The following is a 21,012-nucleotide window of genomic DNA, read 5'->3' on the forward strand; positions in this document are numbered from 1 at the left end:
CTGAGTTAGGTACACTTAAGTGAGAAAACTGTCATTGACCCACATTCAGCAGAACAGACCGCCTTCTCCCTATGTAGCTCATGTCCAGTAAAGTAGTTTGAGGAGTTACAATTGTGGCAATAGTGTGACAATAGTGACTGAGTAGTAATTGTGTGAGTATAAAACAGCTGTTTTCCAAGCTCACCCAGTGGATTTCCATGGACAAGTGGAGATTTGAACCATGGTCTTCCTGAGTCCTAGCCCAACATCCAAATCTGTACACCAGTGATTCCCAAACTTTGGTCCTCCAGATGTTTTGGATTGTAGTTCCCAGAATTGGTGACTATTGATCAAGTTGGCTGGGGCTACTGGAAACTGAAGTCCAAAACACTTGGAGGACCAAAGTTTGGAAACCACTGCTGTACACCATGGAAAGCAAGTCAGTGATCAGGAAGAAAAAGCAGAGGCATTTTATAATGCACTAATGGTACTGCAGCCTGGCATTGTCCCAATTGAAGAGGCTAAGCAAAAAGATTTCTAGCACATTAAGGATACAAGCCATGTGTTGTACCATTGGGCCTTATCGTGCATAACTACTTTACACACAAAACAGCAACCTGGGATGTTATACAGTGGGGAAGCAGCTTTGACAGCAGAAGTGGAGAGAACGAGGGACTTCAGAGTTGTGGGATGTGCATGCATGGGGTGCCTTCTACAACTAGTAAGGTGCAGTAACACTATAAGAACCAAGCCTACACATTTTTGTTTTCCTTTGTTCTGTTTTCTAAATTTCTAGTTGTAGATCTGGGATTCGAGTGGCTTCCTGCCTGCCCCATAGGTAGTGCTATTCTGAGACATGTCCCTTTGCCCTCAATAAATCTACCAGTTGTGAAAGTGAATTTTAGTTCAATGGCTCCAAAGAACAGGGTGAAGCTTCAATAATCTTGATGGATACCTTATTTTATTTTTATTTTTATTTTTAAAAAGTCCACTAGTTGACTTTCTGTCTCCACAAGGACATTGTGCCACTTGGGCATAGTTGCCAAGAAGTTCAGTCATCGTAGTGTTGCCATCGCCTTGAACTTGCTGTGTGAATTCAGATGTTGCAAAATTGTTCACTTCATGCTGTTTCCTGTGTGTCTGGAGTGAAAGGACATACAAATGTGATTCCTCTGCTGTGCTGCAGAGGCATTTCCAATGCACCAGAAGAATGTCACTGTTATAACCCCCTTTCTTCCTTTGACTATCTCTGAGTACTTTTGCAGAAGGCTTGCCACCTCCTTATTATTAATTATACCAGGCATGACAGCCAATATATGCATTATGATAAATCGTATAGCATGGACTGTATCATTTCATTCGGCCTGGCTCCTTTTGGGGCCTGCCAGCTGGAATCCGCCATTTTCCTTTTTATGGGACTTCGAGTATAGCATTGTTCTGAAAGCTGGTGGAGTGTTTTGAATGTTGGACTCAACAGCAACAAGAAAGTATTATTCTGGGGTGTTCCGGGGAAATATGACTGAAGAAATTTGGTACATTTTGCAGCACTATCCTTCCTGCAAAATAGCTCAAAGGACTGACAATAAGATAAGGAATATTTCAAAATGCCATAACCTGTACGTTCTACCTTAGGGAAGACGTGTGTTATCTAATGCCTCTCACCAGGTTACCACTTCTTGCTCTCAAGGTTGCTGTAAGAATGTATCATAGAACCACAAGGAGCATCTAGTCCAACTCCCTGCCATGCAGGGAAACAAAACTAAAGCACTCCTGACAGATACCCATCTAACCTTTGTTTAAATTCCTCCAAAGAAGCAGATGTAGCAACTGTTTCTTACCATTGTTGTATAGAGTTAATGAGGGTGTAGGGCAAGGATCGGCAACTACAGCATGTCTGAGGGCCAACTGTCTTCTCCTGGAACCATCTAGGGAGCAAACAATATGTCAGAAAATGCAACAAGGAAAAAAAAACACTTCTGGCTTTCAGCAACATGTGTTAAACAATACTAGAGTAAGCTAAATACATTAGTTTCCACTCCAGGAGTTTTCATTTTCTTCCTTTGAGGTGGAGAAATTTGCCCTAGTTCACCTAGTGAGCTTTCACAGCTGAGCAAGGAAACAAACCCGGGTCTCAGTGTCCTAGTCCAACACTCAAACCACAACACTATGATGTTTACCTTCTCTTTGATTGTCCCCCAATCAAATCAGCCTTATATCTATCCCTGTCCATTTTGCAGAACATTTTGTGGACAAGGTGTGACCTTGGGTTGCATCATTCTTAATCAGAACATGGAAGACAGAGATCTAAAATAATATTCCCTTTCCCCCAATAAAACAGGCATAACTACTTTATAGTATGATAGTAACAAACTGAATGATGCCATCATTCATTTTACAGTGAGCGGGTAACTTAAAGAGTGGGCAAAATGCAGTCCATGGGCTTAATCTGGTCCTTGAGACCCCAAAGTGTGGCCCCTAAAGCATCTCCAGAAGCCTCCAGGCATATTTATGCCTAGAGGCTTCTGGAGATGCCGTATATGGCCCAATTTTGGGATGAATTCTTTGCTACCCAAAATGTGCCCCAACAACAGTGGCTTACTTCCTCTGATCCTCCAAAGCCCCTTCCCAAATATCCCCAAAATACAATATGTATATATTTTTACATCATCTGAATTAAGTCAAAATGGCAGCTGAAAATTGCCACATGTTCTGTGTGGTCCACTGGGTATGTTCAGGGTGAAAAGTATCCTCTGTACAGTTGCCCAGCCTGCTGTAACCTTTTAGTTACTTTTATAGCTACAGAATGCAACCTCATTATGTGGTACAGGAATAATATCAGATGATTCAAATTTGTTATTGCTTTTGAGGGAATGACAGATAGACTGGAAGAGAGTGCATTTTGTACCACAAGTATTTTGTAGTTAAATATTATTCAGATGTTCTGTTTCAGAGTTACAGGAGGAAAGAATTTTAGTTACTTTTGTAATTAAATGTGACAACAAAGAGCTGTTTTATAAATTACATTCATCAGAATCCTGCATCACTTTCAACCTAACATACCTTTACTGGTGCTTAGTAAAGTTATGTTAGTTTAAAGGTGATGTAGGATTGGTACGGTGTGGTATAGTGGTTTGAGTGTTGGACTGCAGTTCTGGAGACCAGGGTTCAATTCACCAATTGGCCATGAAACCCACTGGGTGACCTTGAGCAAGTCACACACTCTCAGCCTCAGGGGAAGACAATGGCAAACCTCCTCTAAACAAATCTTGCCAAGAATACCCCATGACAGGGTCACCTTAGGGTCACCATAATTTAGAAATGACTTGAACGCGCTCAACAATAGCATCAGGATTGGTGCACATTGGTGCCCAATACACATCAAGCACTTTCCTGGCCCTGCTACATAATAATGTAAGAGCAGACTTCTACTGGATATGAACATTATGAAACTGTTCAATTCTAATTTCCTTATACATAGGTCCACTTACAAAGATGTAAGACCCCAACAGGGTTCTGGCCTGCAAAGTAACTTCATGGCGAATGTGTGTTGGAATTAATTACTTTCAAAAGTTAAATTTCCAACCTCTGCACCTGGTAAGGAGTAAATGTATTGATGTCCTTGATTGTATCTTGGCCATTAAAGAATGAGATGAGATATACATCAGCTCTCTCTCTGAGCCACTTTGTGTATGAGACTTTCCCATTCGGTCTGAGCAGAAAATAAAGAGCTGTTTCATTGTGGTGTGAGCATTAAGACAGTGACCCCAGGGTGCATTCTCCAAATCAGAATGATTTCAGCACAACCCAATCGCTTGCATTAATTACGACAAAATGAAACAGCAGGTTTATCACACTTTTCATTAACTCCAGTGCTGCATGTCTCAGTTTGCCATTCTCGACAAAAGTGGTGAAGATGTACTGCAGTGCTCTTTGCTAAAAGTCATTATTATTATTTGGGTGCAGAAGGCAATCTACACCTTTCTTTCACAAGTTAGAAGGGATTTCTACATATGTTCCCACACATGTGTGCATTTGTCTGGCATCCTGAAATTTACTATAAAGCTGTATATCTGAACAGATGAATGATATCATATTTAAGAACCAATATATTTGGTTGATGGGAGACAGCCTGGTGTAGTAGTTTGAGTGTTGGATTGTGGAGACTAGGGTTCAATGCATCCCTTGGCCATGGAAACCCACTTAGGCATGTCACATGTCCTCAAGCTCAGAGGAAGACAATGGCAAACCTCCCTAAACAAATCTTCCCAAGAAAACCCCATGACAAACTCACCTTAGGGCTGTCATAAGCAGGAAATGACTTGAAGGCACACACAAGAACAATGATACTGAGCAGAAAGCAAGTTCAGTGTATGGTGATCAGTGTGTTGCCATGTCTTATTCCTTGTGTCAATTTGGCAGAGACAGTCCAGATTAATCCTCTATTGTCCCACTTTTCAGTTGCTTTTAAAATGTCTCACTCTTTCCCTCGTTCTATTACTTTCACCCTCAATTGCTGCCAACATAGTTTGAAGTGCAAAAGTAGTTTGCAGTCAACTCGACAGGAAGGAGAGGAACAGAGGGGCAGCATCTTGTCCTTCCCACTAGGCTCAGGCAAAAGCAAACTGCGGCAGCCTCTCCTATCTTATTTGTCATTCCTAATTTATAACTTTTGCCATTTTAACCACACTCCGATGCTGTTTGGCCACATGTGTCCCAGTTTTCATTCACATGTGCAAGTTATGAGTTTAAGAAGAGGGTAAGAATGCTGCAGTACAATGTTGGCTTAGATAGATCTTTGATCTGATTTAACATGGTTATTCTTTTGTGCTTATGTGACAATTCATTTGACAACCCAAGTATCCCACCCAAATGGTGACCAAAACCAAGCTCACCTGGATAACCTCCTCCTTCAGTTCTGTTTATATCATGATCACTTTGCCTAATGAAGAAGCCAATGGAGCTTCGAAAGTTTGCAACATGTATAATGTTCATTTTGGTTGGCCTGACAAAGGTATCTCTGTTTTGTGGATTTTGGATGATACTGTACTTTGCTATATGACCAACACAGCTATCCCTTTACAGATATAGATATATTAATTAAGTGTTTGTAGCCATGTAGCTGATACAAATTCCAGCCAAATTTCCAGTTTACCTGAAAGAACCAAGCCATGCTCCTGGAAAATGCACAGGCTTTGTCGCTGTTGTCTGAAGGAGGAATACTCAGCACAGCAAACAATCTGATGCAGTGCTGTCCACGCAGGTGACACCGTCTTGCCCTGATGCTTCAGCTGATCCATGATCTGACATGATTCCCATGATTGATGGCACTGTGTCTGTCATGCAGCCTCCTTCGGAGAGTGCCCATTTGTATCCCTGTAGATCCTTATCTCACTAATGCAGCAAGCTGGGCTTATCTATTCCTGAGGCCTCTTCTGCACCAAAAAGAAATCACCTCTGTTATTTATGTATTTCTGTCTCCGGCTCTTCGAATCTATTTTCTTACACTTCCAATTATCTTTTATAGAGATCAACTGGAGGATAGGCTGGGCCCATAATGACCTCAGGATTATTGGATCATTACAAGGAAGGTTCGCTAGCAAAGTGAGCCTGGCATTCATCCTCTTCATATTTTTTCCTCTCCTTATTATATCCCCATTTTTACAGCCTTGTATGGCAGGCTCTGTTCCCCTCTCACCCTGTATTCTCAGCATTTTATCATCTCTGTCCTGCTGCTTATTTCTTCAAGGCAGAAGAAGGCTTTTGCTATTAATGTGATCATTTCCTCACTGCCTGGAAATATTTGGCTTTTCCAGAAGAGGAAGGAGTGCTTATGATGCCCAAGAGACAAAAGGCCAGCACATGGATTACTTGAGTGGCATAGTCACTACCTCTAAACAGTCATACCTTGTGTCATTCTGTTAATATTACATGAACGTAGCCAGGAAGGGTGTGTGGTGTGGTTTTGCCCTAATGCTTTCAATCGCAATAGCCTTGCTGCCCTTATCCATTGTCTGATGATTTCTCACTTCGATGGCTCCAATAAGTTATAACTGGGGCTATTTTTCAAAACTGTGAGGGGACATCAAATAGTGCTGAATAAGGCTAGAGTCCTGTTGGTGACTTACATTGGAATAATAGTTTGAACAGTGGTGTAGTGGTTTGAGCATTGGGCTACAACTCTGGAGACCAAGATTCAAATCCCTGCTCAGCCATGGAAAACCACTGGGTGATCTTGGGCAAAGAACATTCTCTCAGCCTCAGAGGAAGGCAAAAGCAACCCACAAAACAAATTTTGTAAGGTTCATCTTAGTGATCCTATAAGTCAAAAATGTCTTGACGATGCAAAACAGCAACTCCCAACTATGCCAATGTAAGTGCTTTCTAAGCCATTGACGATGGAGATACCCTGTGTTTCTTTGTAGAACACATTTGTCATGGATGCACAAGGACAACCAGACTGCCTTGCACTGTGTGCAGCTCTCTACTAGCTACTGATCGACCATAGGGTTTTTGCTCTTGTTGTTGTGTGTTTTCAAGTCATTTCCAACATATGATGATCTTAAGGTAAACCTATCAAGGGGTTTTCTTGGCAGATTTGTTTACAGGGGGTTTTCCTTTGCCTTCCTCTGAGGCTGAGAGACTGACATGACCAAGGCCACCCAGTGGGTTCCCATGGCTAAGTGGAAATTCAAATCTTCGTCTCCCAGGACACAATAATACTGAAACCACTACACTATGCTAGCAGTCACGAAGTGCCAATAGTTACGGTCAAATACATAAACCTAAGGAAACTTTAGGTTGTGTTGAAAGCATATTGGTGGATCTGTGCAGAATGTTATTACTTACACACTAGCAACCTTGTGTTATTGACAATGCTTTGTCAGATGCTATGCTAGCTGTAAACCAGCAGGGATGGAGTGCCTTAGGACAGAAGCATGTAGCCCGTGTCAAACACACTTGTACTTTTTCTAGAACAGTGGGTGGTATTTCACTTCAACTGTGGTAGCCTTTCTGAAGAAGAATAGGCAAGCCTTTTGTGTGTATGTCCACTATTTTGTATCTGTTTGAGAATTGGAAGCTATCAGTTATCCCATGTTTCTGCACTATGAGTACTCACAGGTATTTTGCTTCAAAATAAACTGTTGTGCTCTATCCAGTGATTAGCACATGAAGGGGAAACATGACAGGAATGCTGTGGGTGCCATCATTCGGCTATTCAGGGCTTACTCCTATGTCAGGCTTATGTGCTATAAAACTATGGCAACACTTTGAATTGATCCTATTGCACCTCTGGATTTTAGTTGCTAAATGCTTGAAAAGCTTGTTTAAATTAAATCAAAACCCATTCCATAAGAAAGACTCCAAATCAAACAGCATTTTTGAAAGGAGTTTTAGAAGAAATGGAGTGTGGCTGTGTGGTTCACCTAATAGCCCCACTTGATTTCAGCAGGAAGAATAAGAGCAGAGAAAAGCCATGCTTGATCAGATGAAAGGCCTATTTAGACCAGTGTCCTGTGTTCCTACAGTGGCTAACCAAATGCCTATAGGGTCCCCACAAGCAGGCCTTGAAGATAGGAGATCCCTTTTCCCCATCTATTCCAGCAACTGCTATTGATAGACAATAAGGCCATATACCAAGACAAGTGTGCAGTCCGTTCAGCTTTGTATTGTGTACATGACAGCGTCTCTGCAGAATTCAAGGCAGGTTTTCCCCAGACTTGGCTGACAACTGATTTCTAACACCTCCAACTTGCAAATGAACCTAAGAACCTCCCCAAAGGACTGAAGTAGGAAGACTGCTTCACCTAGAGCATGTCTCCTTCTGTCAGTTTGCTATTTTTGCATGTGCCACAGGGCAACCTCTCCATCTTGGAAGGTAGTAAAAACAATCTAGGCAGGGACACTGAAGAGTCACAGGCTGCTCTGTCATTTCAATGCCAGAGTGATGCATTTCTGTGCTGGCCATGGAAAAGAGAAGTTTCTCTGGTGAACATATAAAGAAAGCAAGAAACAGGGAAAGGATGGAACACTAGGGATGGACTGCCTTAAACACAAATGCAAATGTTTAGCACAGAAACCTAAGGTCACATTTCTCTATTTTTAAGGCGCCTTTAAACTTTGTGTGACAGGGACACAAAGAAAAAGCAAGTTAAGGAAATAGTTAAAAAATAGTAAATATAGCATTTTCTTCTAACAATGAGTAGCAGCTTTTGCTTTATTAGTGAATGGTATCACCTCTCAACGTCCTTGAGTACTGCTAAAAACAAGTCAATATATTATTGAAAGCATGCAAATGTATCTATATTTGATAAACCGATCAAGCAATTAAAGGGGAGGTGATTAATTAGTCAAAAACGAGAGCTTGATATTTTGATTGGGACAAAGAGGTATTCACAACTTTTTTATTCACAGCATTGTTCAGCAAAATGTTTGAAGCTCTTCAGGTTTCATCGGTATAGTTTCCCAGAAGATCCATCAGTGTTTGAAGAAGTTCAAGACACTGGTGTAAATGGTAACATTTGTACAAATAAGATTATGATCTAGAACTATACAACTCCAACCGAAGCAACACAGTACAAAGGGATCTTGTATAGCACCTTTGAAATTAACTAAGCAAAATACATTATACCATAAGGTTTCCTAGACTGGTTCATTTGAGGAAGTCAACCAAGTCTACAGAAGCCTATACTACAACGTATTTTACTCAGCTTCAAAGGTGCCACAAGATCCCCTCACATACTGATATTTCAGACTAACACAGCTATGTCTCTCAGTTCCACCCCTCAGTTCCACCCCTTGAAACAGCAGAGGTTGGCAAGTGTGTTTATCGTATCTATTCTTCTTCTCTTGTAGGCCAGGGATTTATAAGCGATGATGAATACTTAGAAATCACAGGGATCACCAGAGACCAGTCTGGGGAGTATGAATGCACTGCTGTTAATGATGTTGCAGCACCTGACATCCGGAGAGTAAAGGTCACAGTAAACTGTAAGTACCTATCTTTCTCTGATATGATTAACAACACTCTAGAAGCATTTATAATATAGTTCTTTAGTACACTTACTATAGAGGCAATTTTAAAACAATCTTGCAAACCAGGCCACTATGTCATCTGCACATTCTAGAAAGGAATTTGGGCAAGAGTAGATTGTTTGAGACTGACTTGTAAATTCATGACCCAAACCATTATTATCACCGTCCTTATCATCACTGTTATTATTTCATACTCACCTCTCTCTATGGATTAAGGCAGGAAACAACAATAGATTAATATACAATATGCAGCATCGGTTAAAAACATAGATCAGTTTAAAAGAACAAATAATACAAATACGTATTTTAAAAATCAATCTACATTTGCATATTTATAATTTAAAATTAACAATTTAAAAATTATATAGATAGGCCATATTTTAAAATAAGATTTAAGATGTATTCCAAAGTACACTAATCTTAACTGACCACAGTGGGTCTTACTGTCCAAATAAACAGGTTTAGATTTCCCTTGTTAAGAGTGTTTTAACCTTTTTAATGTTCCCATAAAATAAAATAAAATCACAAGTAGTCTACAGGAAGGTGAACGTTGGACTAGAATAAGGAGCGGCTCTTCAGATAATTTTGGACAGCAGCACCCCATTGGCTGTGTTGGCTATGCCTTATGGCAATGGTAAACCAAAATCTTCACAAGGACTTGCCTGTTCTTGAGCTAGACTTTTATTTTCACCATTGGAGAACATTTAAAAATCTTATCCTGAAATGGAAATTTGAAAGAGGAATATCCCCTTTAGGAATATTAGGGGCTGTACATACAGGCGGCTCAACGTCACCATTTCTGCCCCAGATGGAGGCTGCAACAACCGTATGCTGGAGGGAGCAAAAAGAAGCCCTGAAAAGGGGTGTCATAAGCGCTGCAGCACAGCATCATGATGCCTCTTCTGCACAGTGCCGTTTGGGTGCTGCGCCCAGCATGTGTCATCATGGCGCACACCGTGTGGATGGGCACTCACCATAATGGCAGCCGGGCAGTGCAGTAAGGGCTTTGAGCATGCAGACGCTCAGCCCTCACCACGTGTACAGGCTGGCACAAAGTGCTGATCTGTACAGCCCTTAAGTATCTACCTTATACTAGATTAGACTCTTTGTTCACCTAGGCCTAGTAAGGTTGCATTTACACTCTGGAAATAATGCAGTTTGACACCACTTTAAGTGCTGTAGCTCCATCTGATGCAATCCCAGGATTTGTAGTATTGTTACAAAGCATTTAGCCTTCTCTGCTGAAGAGTACTGGTGCCTCACAAAACCACACATCCCAGGATTCAGTAGGATGGAGCCATGGCAGTTAAAATGGCATCAAACATCACCATCTCTGCGTTGTCTACTGTGCCTGACAGGAGCTCTGCAAATTTACAGGCAGAATAATAGATGCTAGGGATTGAAAAGGCTCCATTGTGGTCCTACCCTGCTTATAGACTACATAAGTGACTAGCCACTATATGAACAGACTGCTGTTCTAAATATCCCACTGATATGACCTAGCAAGTACTGTTCTTAAACTGAAACTAAGGGTATGCAGATATGTGCTCTGCTTCAGAGATATAGTTCCTCCACTTTTCTCAAGAAGTATATCCCAATGATACCATTTTATTCATATATATGAAATGGCTAGAAGTATACCCAAAAAATTAAATAAAGCAATTTCTGTCAGTCTTCTATGATCTATTTTTACCTGGGGAATAAATAATAATTGCCTTTACTTCTCTTTCTTTTTTTCCCATCCTCTTGAACAGTAATTCATTTTTTTAAAGAGAGAGAAAGAGAAAAAGAAAGAATCTCTCTGATGGTTAACCTTGGTACACAGCATATTAAGAAATCCTTAGCTTTCAGACACAGTATGAAGAAGTCTTATATGTTAACCAGCTCAGTTGATATGAAAAAAAATCACTATATGCACTTCATTTATTCTTCAAGCCTTTCCTCCTCTGGACAATTTGCTTTTTAAAAACTTGGTTAGCAATGGAGAGCCCAGGTAACTTTGAGCTTTTAAAATGGGTACATCTCCAAAAGTCTCTTGGCATTTTAGAGGGGACTTTATACCTTTATAAAGATATAAAGGGAAATTCTGATTTCAGTGAAAGACCACTTTTAGGTTTACATTAGTGAGCCTTTTCTTTTGGATAATGTAGTAGAGAACAATGAAATATACCAGTAAAATGAAATGTATTTTTTAGAGCCGAGCTGCACAACATACGCTCTTGTAGGCTTGTTATAGCCTCTTTCCAGTATACAGTGGGCCCTTGGTATCTGCTGAAGTTTGGTTCCAAGACCCTCCATGGATACCAACATCTGTGGATGATCAAGTCACATTGTATATACTAACACAGTGAAATGATGTGTCTTATATAAAACAGCAGCATCAAGATTTGCTTTCCAGATTTTTTGGGGGGGGTGGAAGGATATTTTCGAGCTGTAGATGGTAGAACCTGTGGGTACTGAATCTGTGGATAAAGAAGACAGACTGTAGTAGTGTTTCTGGGAAGAAAAGGAGAACAGATTCCAAACATGTTTTGGGTTGAGGAGTTGCTTCATTTTTTTATAACCAGCGTTAATAACATAAGGCCAAGGTCCTGCATGGGAGACATAGCGACAATCTCTCAATTCGACCCCTGAAAACTCACTTTACAAGCCAGGCAGATGCACCAACTGAAATAGTCTTGTGGTACTGAAGGATGATGCATCCAGCTCCTTTCTGCCAATGAGTCGGAATACGACAAACAGTTACAACAGGGATTTTCAGAGGCATTTGTGATTGAGGTAATGGTGTTACAATTGCAAATATGAACAGCAAAAATTACAAGGTTGTAAATCTGGTTTATGCCATTATAAATACTGAACAGGATGCCAACCAGAGAACTTGGTTCTTATCTGCATTCAGTTGTACTCTGATCCCAGGCCTCAAACATAAAAACATAGATATGCCCTGAAGCTCTAAGATTACTGGCCATGTATCAGATGAAGTGGATTATATAAACCATGGAGTGTCCTGTGATAAAAAGTGCCATGCAATTCTATTTTGTTGTCACACAGCCCACCCCTTTCAAAATGTCTATAGCTTGGATGGAAAACTGACTGGTTGCTGAAAAATTCTGCAATGACCTCCCCTTTCTCTGCAGATCCTCCCTCCATCTCCAATCCCAAGAACACTGGTGTGTCAGTTGGACAGAAGGGAATCCTACGTTGTGAAGCCTCTGCTGTCCCAGTTGCAGAGTTTCAGTGGTTTAAAGAAGAAACCAGGTAAACAGGTTTCAGAAGTTGCCTAACTAGCTTGAGAAGGGCAACAACCTTGGCAGGGAGTGATTTGTTTGAGACAAAAGGAATCCAACTACCAGATGAGCAGGGTTTATCTGTAACTATCACATAGCTCTAGAGGTCCTTTAACTTTTGAGTATAGCCTTGGTGCAGACATGCAACATAATTTGAGTCCCTTCGGGCATGCACAGATTAAACATAGAATACTGAATAATCTTACACACCTTGATATATCTTTATCACTAGGCAAAGGCCCTCAATGCATCAGAGGATTTTAATTTCACACTGGCTTTAAGTCCAGACTGAAAGTCAGAGAGTCCAAATCAAACCCCACAATAGCTTTAAGCTCAGACAGAAGTTTAGCACTACATAGGATCACGAGACACTTCCTTCCCGTTCACTCCTTCATCATCCCATAACTTTTCCTATCTCTGTATGAACACTCTCAACTGGGGATGTAACAAATACTCATAATATTTCTTGCTGCAACACCCCAGTTTTTAAAAATGGCCAATCGCCACAATATTTTTCGCACTTCAGGACTAATTCTTTTACAAATATTTCATGTGCACTAAAGGCACCTTTTTTCTCTCAAAAATAGTTTTCTTTTGCACAGAACACAAAAGGAAAATATATTCCTTTTCTAATTATATGGATTAATATAGGTCCATGTTTTACCCTCCTCACAGATTAGCCAATGGGCTGGATGGAGTGAGAATTGAGAACAAAGGTCGGATGTCCACATTAACCTTCTTCAATGTCTCAGAGAAGGATTATGGCAACTACACCTGTGTGGCCATCAACAAACTGGGGAACACCAATGCCAGTATAATCCTGTATGGTAGGTACACCAGAAAGTTGGAACACATGGAATTTGCACAGTTTTGATTGTGCTAGTCATGGTCATTGGGCTAACAGCAAAGAAGTCTTGGTACAAAGAGTTTTACACAGAGGAACATACCTGTGCAGCTAAAATCATCCTGCAACTTCAACCATTAAAGTATTTTATAGTGAGGTCTATGTTATAAGTACTGTGTCAGTGCACCATACAATTTTACTTAGGCTAAGAACTTCATGTTGAATCAAAGTTTGGACTCTTGCATATTAAACGTGGCCAGAAAACTGAATTATTTCCATTCTCCCAGGATTGGAACACTTACCCTTTCAATTTTTCATTTTACTCAAAACTGATTCAGGGGAGGGGAAGGAAAATAATGATAGAAACAGTAATTAAACAGGATGGTTATGGTGACACCTCACATTTTCCGAGTTCTTAAAGCAGCTTGAAGGGGACTAAGTTTTATTATCAGTATGTTCTTTTGTTGAACACTCCCATCTATCCCACCATGGCTGAAAATAGGATTTGGAGTTTGATAGCTAAACCAAAAAGTGCAAACCTCCCCTGTTAGTTCAGGCATTTGCAAACCACAGAGGTCAACCAGTGTGCCAACTGTGAAACTTTAGCAAACCCAAGGCATTTTCTAATATCCTATTGTCAAAGCAGATGCAAGTAGATTCTGGTGGATGCTGTCAATTTTTAATGATTAAACGCCTGTAATTGTGTTACATGTTGTCATGACTGCCACTTCCACATAATCATTGGTGTGATCTCTGTTTACATAAAATGGGTCAGCTTTCTAATAATCCATCTGTTCTTTCATCCATTCACTCACTCAGCTGTCTGAAAATATGAACTACATTTTTTCCCTTTTCCCTTCCCTTTCCTGTTTTCTCTCCTTTCCCTGTGTGCCCATTGTGTCTTCTGTTTTAGAAATAAGTGAACCTCCAGCACTGGCAGGTTGGTACAAGCATGGTTCCTTCCTTCTTTTGCTTGCAACTTGCCAAATGCCGCTTTGCCATAAAAGAAAGGGTTGCTTCCCACACAGGCATCAGTGCATAGGGATTTCTGACTGATATGTTCTTGGAAGGAAGGAACTAAGGCAGAGCTTTTTAAAAATGTAACTTCAGGGGCATCTTTTTGCTACCAGTTAACTTAAAAAGTAGCTGGATGTGCAATTTTATCTCCTCGCTGGCACAGCAACCATTGAACTGGGCAAGGCATTCCCCCTGGGCCACCAGCCAAAGGGGGTCACCTACTGCTTCCACCTCCAGTCCATGTCCTACACTTCCACCCCATCTGCAGGAATGAGAAGAAAGAGCTAATCTATGTGCCACGCATGAGCAGTGAAACCACTGCTGCCATTGAACCTGCCAAATTCAGCAGCAGACCAAAAACCCCGTGCCCTGCCCTACAATCTGTTGGGCGGAAAGATAAGAGTCTGAATGCCATTTTGAGCAGTGCCACTGCCACCTCTCAATCTTTCCTTACTACACTGCTATCTGTGCTCCTCCTGACATCCAAGGGGACCATTTGTACTTCTTACCTAGGGTCCCTGTTTGGACTGTTTGTATGGCAGATGCAGTCTGGACGCCTCTATGCTATTCCCCTGCCCCATCTCTTAGCAGGAATGCTTCGATTCAGAATTGCTAGGAATGGAGGAGGTATCTGATTTTACTGTGAGGTTTGACAGGTTTTAGTCTCTACTACCTTGACTGTTTGCATGGCAGATGCAATCTGGAGACCTCATGTTGCTGGCCAGCTGCAGACAGAATGAGGGGGTGGGGGAAGATGTGCCCATTTCAAGTGCACACAAATTTCTGCTTAACCCCCCTTTTGCAATGGCAGGATGTATTCAGCGATTTAGCAGTTAAACAGGAAGACAAAACATATGCATACCTTTGGGGGGGGACAAAGAAGAGGTTTGAATAACAGCTTTTGTAGAAACCTTAGCTGATGTGGAGATTTTCAGTTAGTGGCATACACAGGCACAGGTTCACCTTATGCTTGTGTATGTCCTTTTTATGTCATTATGGAAACTGGTATTCCCTTTGTGCCTCTGCAATGACCATCACCACCACTTCAGCTTACATCCAAGCCACTGCAGCCCATTCCCTTGTTATTCTATGGCTGCTGGTGAGAGGGTAATAAAAGAAACGTCTAGCTATGTTCCCATAACTAGTCTCAAAACAATGGCATCATCTGCTGACATATGTGAGATGCCTCAATGGATGATGTCATTTTTTCATGGCTGGCTTTGGGGACAGAGCCAGACACTTCTCTGACTCCTTCACTTTCCACCAGCTACAAAATGGCAGGGGGCTGCATCGTACCTCCAGGGTACTTAACTATGCTGTAGCATGGTTCTGCATGCAGAAATAGCATGCCAAACTGTACATTCTACTTTCCAGCCACCATATCATCTTTATTAACAAAGCACACCACTGACTATGCTCCCCCCCTCTGTCTGTTGAATTTGGAACATGCCACCCCTTCCAAATTCTTGCAGAAAATCAGTAACTGTGTTTGCAGTCAAAACAGTGTTGACCACAATTTAAGAGAAAGACTTTGTTCATATCCTTGCTGCTCAAAATAATAATCCCAAGCAAGTTTCTGCCTCCCACACCTAGGGAGAGGGAGAAAAGAAGAGAAAGGAAAGAGATTCCTTTCTTGCAGAAAAGATAATATATATAATCTAATAATATTTATTTATTTATTTATTTATCTATACCCCGCTCTTCAGCCAAAAGGCTATCAGAGTGGCTTACAAATTGTTAATTAGACATTTCCCTGCCCTCAGGCTTACAATAAAGAGACAAGACACAAAAGGAGAAGGGGATGGCAGTGGGGAAGGGGGAAAGTCCAACAGATAAGGTAAAGAGGCAGGGTGTTACCCATTTTTGACTCCGCAGAACAATAGATTTTGAATCCGCCCTGGTTTTCTCAGTGGACCAGAGAGAGGACTTATTTTCTTAGACCTGCCTATAAGGATCAACATCTCCTCCCCAGACAAACCAGCCTGACTCCTGGTTTGCTGGTCATCTGAAGGGTTGTAGGAAAAACCAGTACCAAGCATGGCAGTCCTTATCCCCTTGTGCTACAGCTTCAGGGAGCAAATGGAGCATTTCTGCTATGATACTTACTCCCTCTTTTTATACAACCTGACACAGGGCTTTCCCACACTAACCTTGAAATCCAAAATAGCAACTCCTCCAACCCAGAGGTGCCTAAGCCATGAAAATCTACACAGTTCTTGGAATCTGGTGTATAAATTTGTCTATTAGATTTTTTTCCCCAGCTAATGGAAAAGATCTTTCCATTTCTCTTTAAACACAGGTATCTTCCCCCCTCCCTCTCCTACCCAGTTTCCTTACAGAGGAGGAAGTGAATCACATATCTGTTTTCTTTTGGCTGACAGCAGCACCAATGGGTTCTGTTACATTTCTCACAAACCGAAAAAATGTCAACCCATTAGAAAAATATGCAGACATTTCACATTTTATTTTCTGATGAGTTTTCTCTCTTTTTCCCCCCTCCCTGAATCATGGGAATCTGGTTATTAGTTGTTGCTTCCCTAGTTCTTCTGACAAAGTCAGTTCAGTGTTTGCTAATGTCAGTAAAGACGGGGAGATGTGTGTGTATGTGTGTTTCCCATTTCTTTATAACTTGGTGTCATCGTTGACTTCACACTTGAATTCCCTTCCTAACCCCAAAGCGGGGAAGATGCTTTAAAATGCTTGTGATCTGAGCACTGAACATGCATTAACTGTCCTTGATATATATTGAGAGGGAGAGAGAGAGAGAGCACTGTATACCCCCCTTCTCCTAACCAAATTCCTTTGAATTGCTCTACAAAGATTGTCTGGGTAGATGCTTGTGAAGACAATGCTACATTCTGTTGTAATTAAGCAAAATAAAAGTTCTGTTTGCTGTGAAACAATTTGGCTAAGCTGGTTTTTCATTGCAGAGAATGGTTTTGCAGCTCTCCACTTATTCGGAAACACATGAGCTAATTAGATTCCATCCTGCCATTATTTTTAATTTTTTGCCATTACAATAGTTGTTATCCCTTTGTCTTAAAATTAATGAGGTTGGAAAGCTCACATCATGTTTCTTTTTAAGTTCAGATTACGGTTGAGTGTTTAGAATTTCACTTGAGGTATAATTATGCACTAATGATTTTTTTCTCCCCCTCCTATTTCCCTTTTCTTATTTCTTAAAGTACCCTTTGCCTCTTTCAATAGTTTTACTTTATTTTATTTTATTTTTTTAAACTAAACCCTGGTATGATTTCTTTAACAAAGCAGTGAGGCGTGAGAGGTAGTGACATCCTAGTCTGAATAGATTCCCTCATATCATATTTTATTTCTTTTTTATTGGCTGGTTTAGAAATTGTTTGTTCTTCCCCCTAGGCCTGACATTTCTGTATCTGCAGATGTTAGCTGCGTTTATGGGTCTTGGCTGGCATCCTCTATTGCAGTTATGGACTCATAACCTAGAGTTGTGGATCCGTCAATGCTACATATTCACGAATGCTGTATAGTCACATTGGGGACACTGTTGGCACAACTGTCAATGCTCCCTCCTTACAGGCCAGTAACCACACCAAGCAATGGAGGTCTCTCACAAGGAATTGTGACTGTGGTTCTGTTTATGATTGTTGCAGTCCCTCCTGCTGCACTCCAATAACCAGCAGAACAGACCTCTATCACTTGTTGCAGCTGCTGGACATTAAGGTAAGGTTTTTTGTGGGGGAGGAATCAGGTGAGGAGATGTTAGGATATGGGCCCATGTTAGGAAGAATAAAGAGACAAAAAAATTAAGTAAGTAAGTAAGGAAGGAAGGAAGGAAGGAAGGAAATGTAAAGCCTTGCTGAAAAGGTTTCAGCGGATGCTGACAAAATAACATAGGGAAGTAATAGTACCGCTCTATTCTGTTTTGGTCAGACCTCACCTGAAATACTGTGTCCCATTCTGGGAACCACAATTCAAGACAAACTGGAGCATGTCCAGAAGAGGGTGGCCAAAATGGTGAAAGGTCTGGAAACCATGTCCTATGAGCAATGGCTCTGTTTAGCCTAGAGAAAAGAAGGTTAAGAGGTGACATGGTAGCCATGTCTAAATTTTGAAGGGATATCATATTGAAGATGGAGCAAGCTTGTTTTCTGATGTTCCAGAGACTAAGACATGGAGTAACAGATGCAAACTACAGGAAGAAAAGCTTCCACATAAATGTTAGGAAGATCTTCTTGACAGTAATTTCTGTTTAACAGTGGAATACACTGTCTCAGAATTTGGTGGACTCTCCTTCTTTGGAGTTTTTTTTTTTTTAAAGAGGCTAGATGATCATCTGTTGGGATTGTTTTGCTAGTGTCTTCCTGCCTGGAGGAGGGTTGGAAAGGATGGACCTTTTGGTCTCTTGCAACTCTATGATTCTATGATTTCAAGATTAAGGAAACGTTTCACTGTGGACAATATCTGGGAAATGGCAGGTCTCAGTGTTTTGTAAATGCAACTTCAGTGAAGAAGTCTAGAGCAGTGCCAAAATGGCATTTGAAAAATCCCCACCACTTTCGTGATCAGATAAATATGGGGCATTTATCCTAAAGTTATTTAGGCAGAGTATAAAGAGGAGCAAATCCACCAACAGATTCTGAGGGACAGATTTGGAGGGATAGTGATCGCCAGTAGCAATGACAGTAAAACAGTTGTGTGTTTCTTGGACTGCATGTGTGGAATATAACCCTCGCATGTGCTGCTGTGTCATGCTATTCTCTGGTGCAGCAGAAGGCAGCTTCCTTAGTTGGAGAGTGGACCCTGTGGCCATTTAGTGGTTATGTTTTAAATGTTGCTTTCTTGAATCTTGGTAGAATTGAAAGCCATCCAACTTGGCTGCAGCCACAGCCAAAGAGGAAGAAACGCAAGGTCATTTCTTCCATCACAGAGGGCAACCTTGTTTCCCTTTCTGAGATAGGACACTTCTTAGTCACCTGCATCACCTTTACCTTCCTCTGCCAGATATTCACAGCAACTGTGTCCTCTCCCTATATACACAGCTGCTGTGAAGCAGGGTATGGAATTGCAAACACAAAGTTTTCTACTCTGCATATAATAATGCAGGATCTCAGCCACTTTATAATGAAAATGCAAGGCTCCGTTTTGTTTGCACAAGGTGTTACAGACTATTAGGAGAAAATTCTGCTGAGTGACATTGTCTTTTAGAAGAAGAAGAGGCAAGGGGAAAAAGAAATCATTGCAATTTTCTCAAAATTTGTATTTGGAGAAATTTTGGCTTTGCTCTGGAGAGAACTGCAGGATGCAAAGCAATAGGTGAAATATTCTCTTGGAAGGCTTGCTTAGTAAAGATTAGAATCACTGATCCGTGGAAACCTTCATCCTTTCATTGCAGACAGAGGGGAGACATTTTCTGTTGCTTTGTTTAGAGGAAAGTAAACAAGAATAAACAAAGGTCCCATTAGTTTATCCAGGACAATAAAAACACAGGCAAATATTTGGCCATTGTTCTCTTCTGAAATATGAGGCAGGGCCCCTAAGGTGCATGTTGTGGCTTTCTCTATTATTCTGGTTCCTTTCTTTCCCTGTGTAACACACCTAGGCTGTGTGCCACCCAATCCACAACTCAGTGAGTAATGCACACTTACTTGGAGGATTTCTGCCCAGGATATGGGTTCAGTGCATAATACTACATGCCTAAATGCTCTGAAGGCACCAGATTCTATTTGGTTTTAGAGGCTAAGCAGGTTCTTCAATGGTTAGTACTTGGATGAATATTTCAGAAGAAGGCAATGAGAAACAATTACTGAGGGTTCCTTGCCTAAAACCTTATGAAATCCATAAAATTTATGAGTCAATCATTAGTCAACCAGTGACTTGAAGGTACACATGCACACACACACACAATATGTAATTATGTACTAACTAAAGCAACAGTTTATGACAAAAAGAGAAAACAAAATCAACAAGAGTTAGCATAACCGAAGTTTCCTCCACACTTACTTTCCTTAATATTCAATACAGGCATTTTCAGTAATACATTCTCTGAATCAGAGTAATTACACTTCTGCATACAATATATGTCTTAAAATTTATTTGATTGCTACCAGGATTTGTATGTCAGAAGTACACATTAAATTTCCCATAAGCATACCCAATACCCCCATGTCTTCTTGCTGAAACAACTCCACTGACTGTCATTCTGGTTCTGGACAAAATTCAACGTCCTGGCTATGGCCTTTAAAGCCATACATGAATTGTTTCCAGACTATTTGGAAAAAAAAAACATAGTTGAAATTCTGTTTGACCTGCTATGTTACATAATTTTACATACCTCTAGCTATGCTGTAGAGGCACTAAGAATCACCTTTACAGAATTGTGAAGATGCATAACAGGACACTGGTAAAGGTTGTTATGCAACTGTGGAATTCTAATTTTCACATACATAAGTTCATTTACAAAGATAGAAGGCCCCAACAAGATTCTAGTGCATTATGTTTTATGCATCTTTTAATGGCGTTTTTAACTTGGGTTGCTTTTTTGTTTTTGTTTCTTGTTGTTGTTTGAAATTTTGAAATTTAGTTTAATTTAGTAAGACTTATGGTTCCCTTAAATTGTTAAACTGGAGCCTGAAAGAATAGAGCTCAGATTATCCCTCTTAGCATATACACACATTATGAATGAACTCACTTTCTTTATATAAGAAAAGTTACTATGACCAGTAGTTCAAAGTAATTAGAGAAATGAAAGATAGTGGTTAAAAAAGGCATTAAAATGCTATGCACACTTTCTTTTCTATAATCTTTGTACAAGATCCATTCTTTGATCCAGGCCATGTTTTTTAGAATGACCTGAACTAAGGATAGATAATTCAG

General features: G+C 40.6%; 1 protein-coding gene across 3 annotated transcripts in view; it reads left to right on the forward strand.

Moving 5' to 3' along the window:
- The window catches only part of OPCML (opioid binding protein/cell adhesion molecule like), a 916,982-nt gene that overhangs the window by 881,867 nt on the left and 14,103 nt on the right, over positions 1-21,012 (forward strand). For all 3 annotated transcript variants that reach the window (XM_042474623.1, XM_042474624.1, XM_042474622.1), the window contains 3 exons: positions 8,833-8,967; positions 12,150-12,270; positions 12,975-13,126. In XM_042474623.1, coding sequence (XP_042330557.1) covers positions 8,833-8,967; positions 12,150-12,270; positions 12,975-13,126 — 408 coding nt within the window. The remainder of the gene's footprint in view (positions 1-8,832; positions 8,968-12,149; positions 12,271-12,974; positions 13,127-21,012) is intronic.

Source organism: Sceloporus undulatus, chromosome 6, assembly GCF_019175285.1.
Source record: "Sceloporus undulatus isolate JIND9_A2432 ecotype Alabama chromosome 6, SceUnd_v1.1, whole genome shotgun sequence".
NCBI classification, from domain to species: domain Eukaryota; kingdom Metazoa; phylum Chordata; class Lepidosauria; order Squamata; family Phrynosomatidae; genus Sceloporus; species Sceloporus undulatus.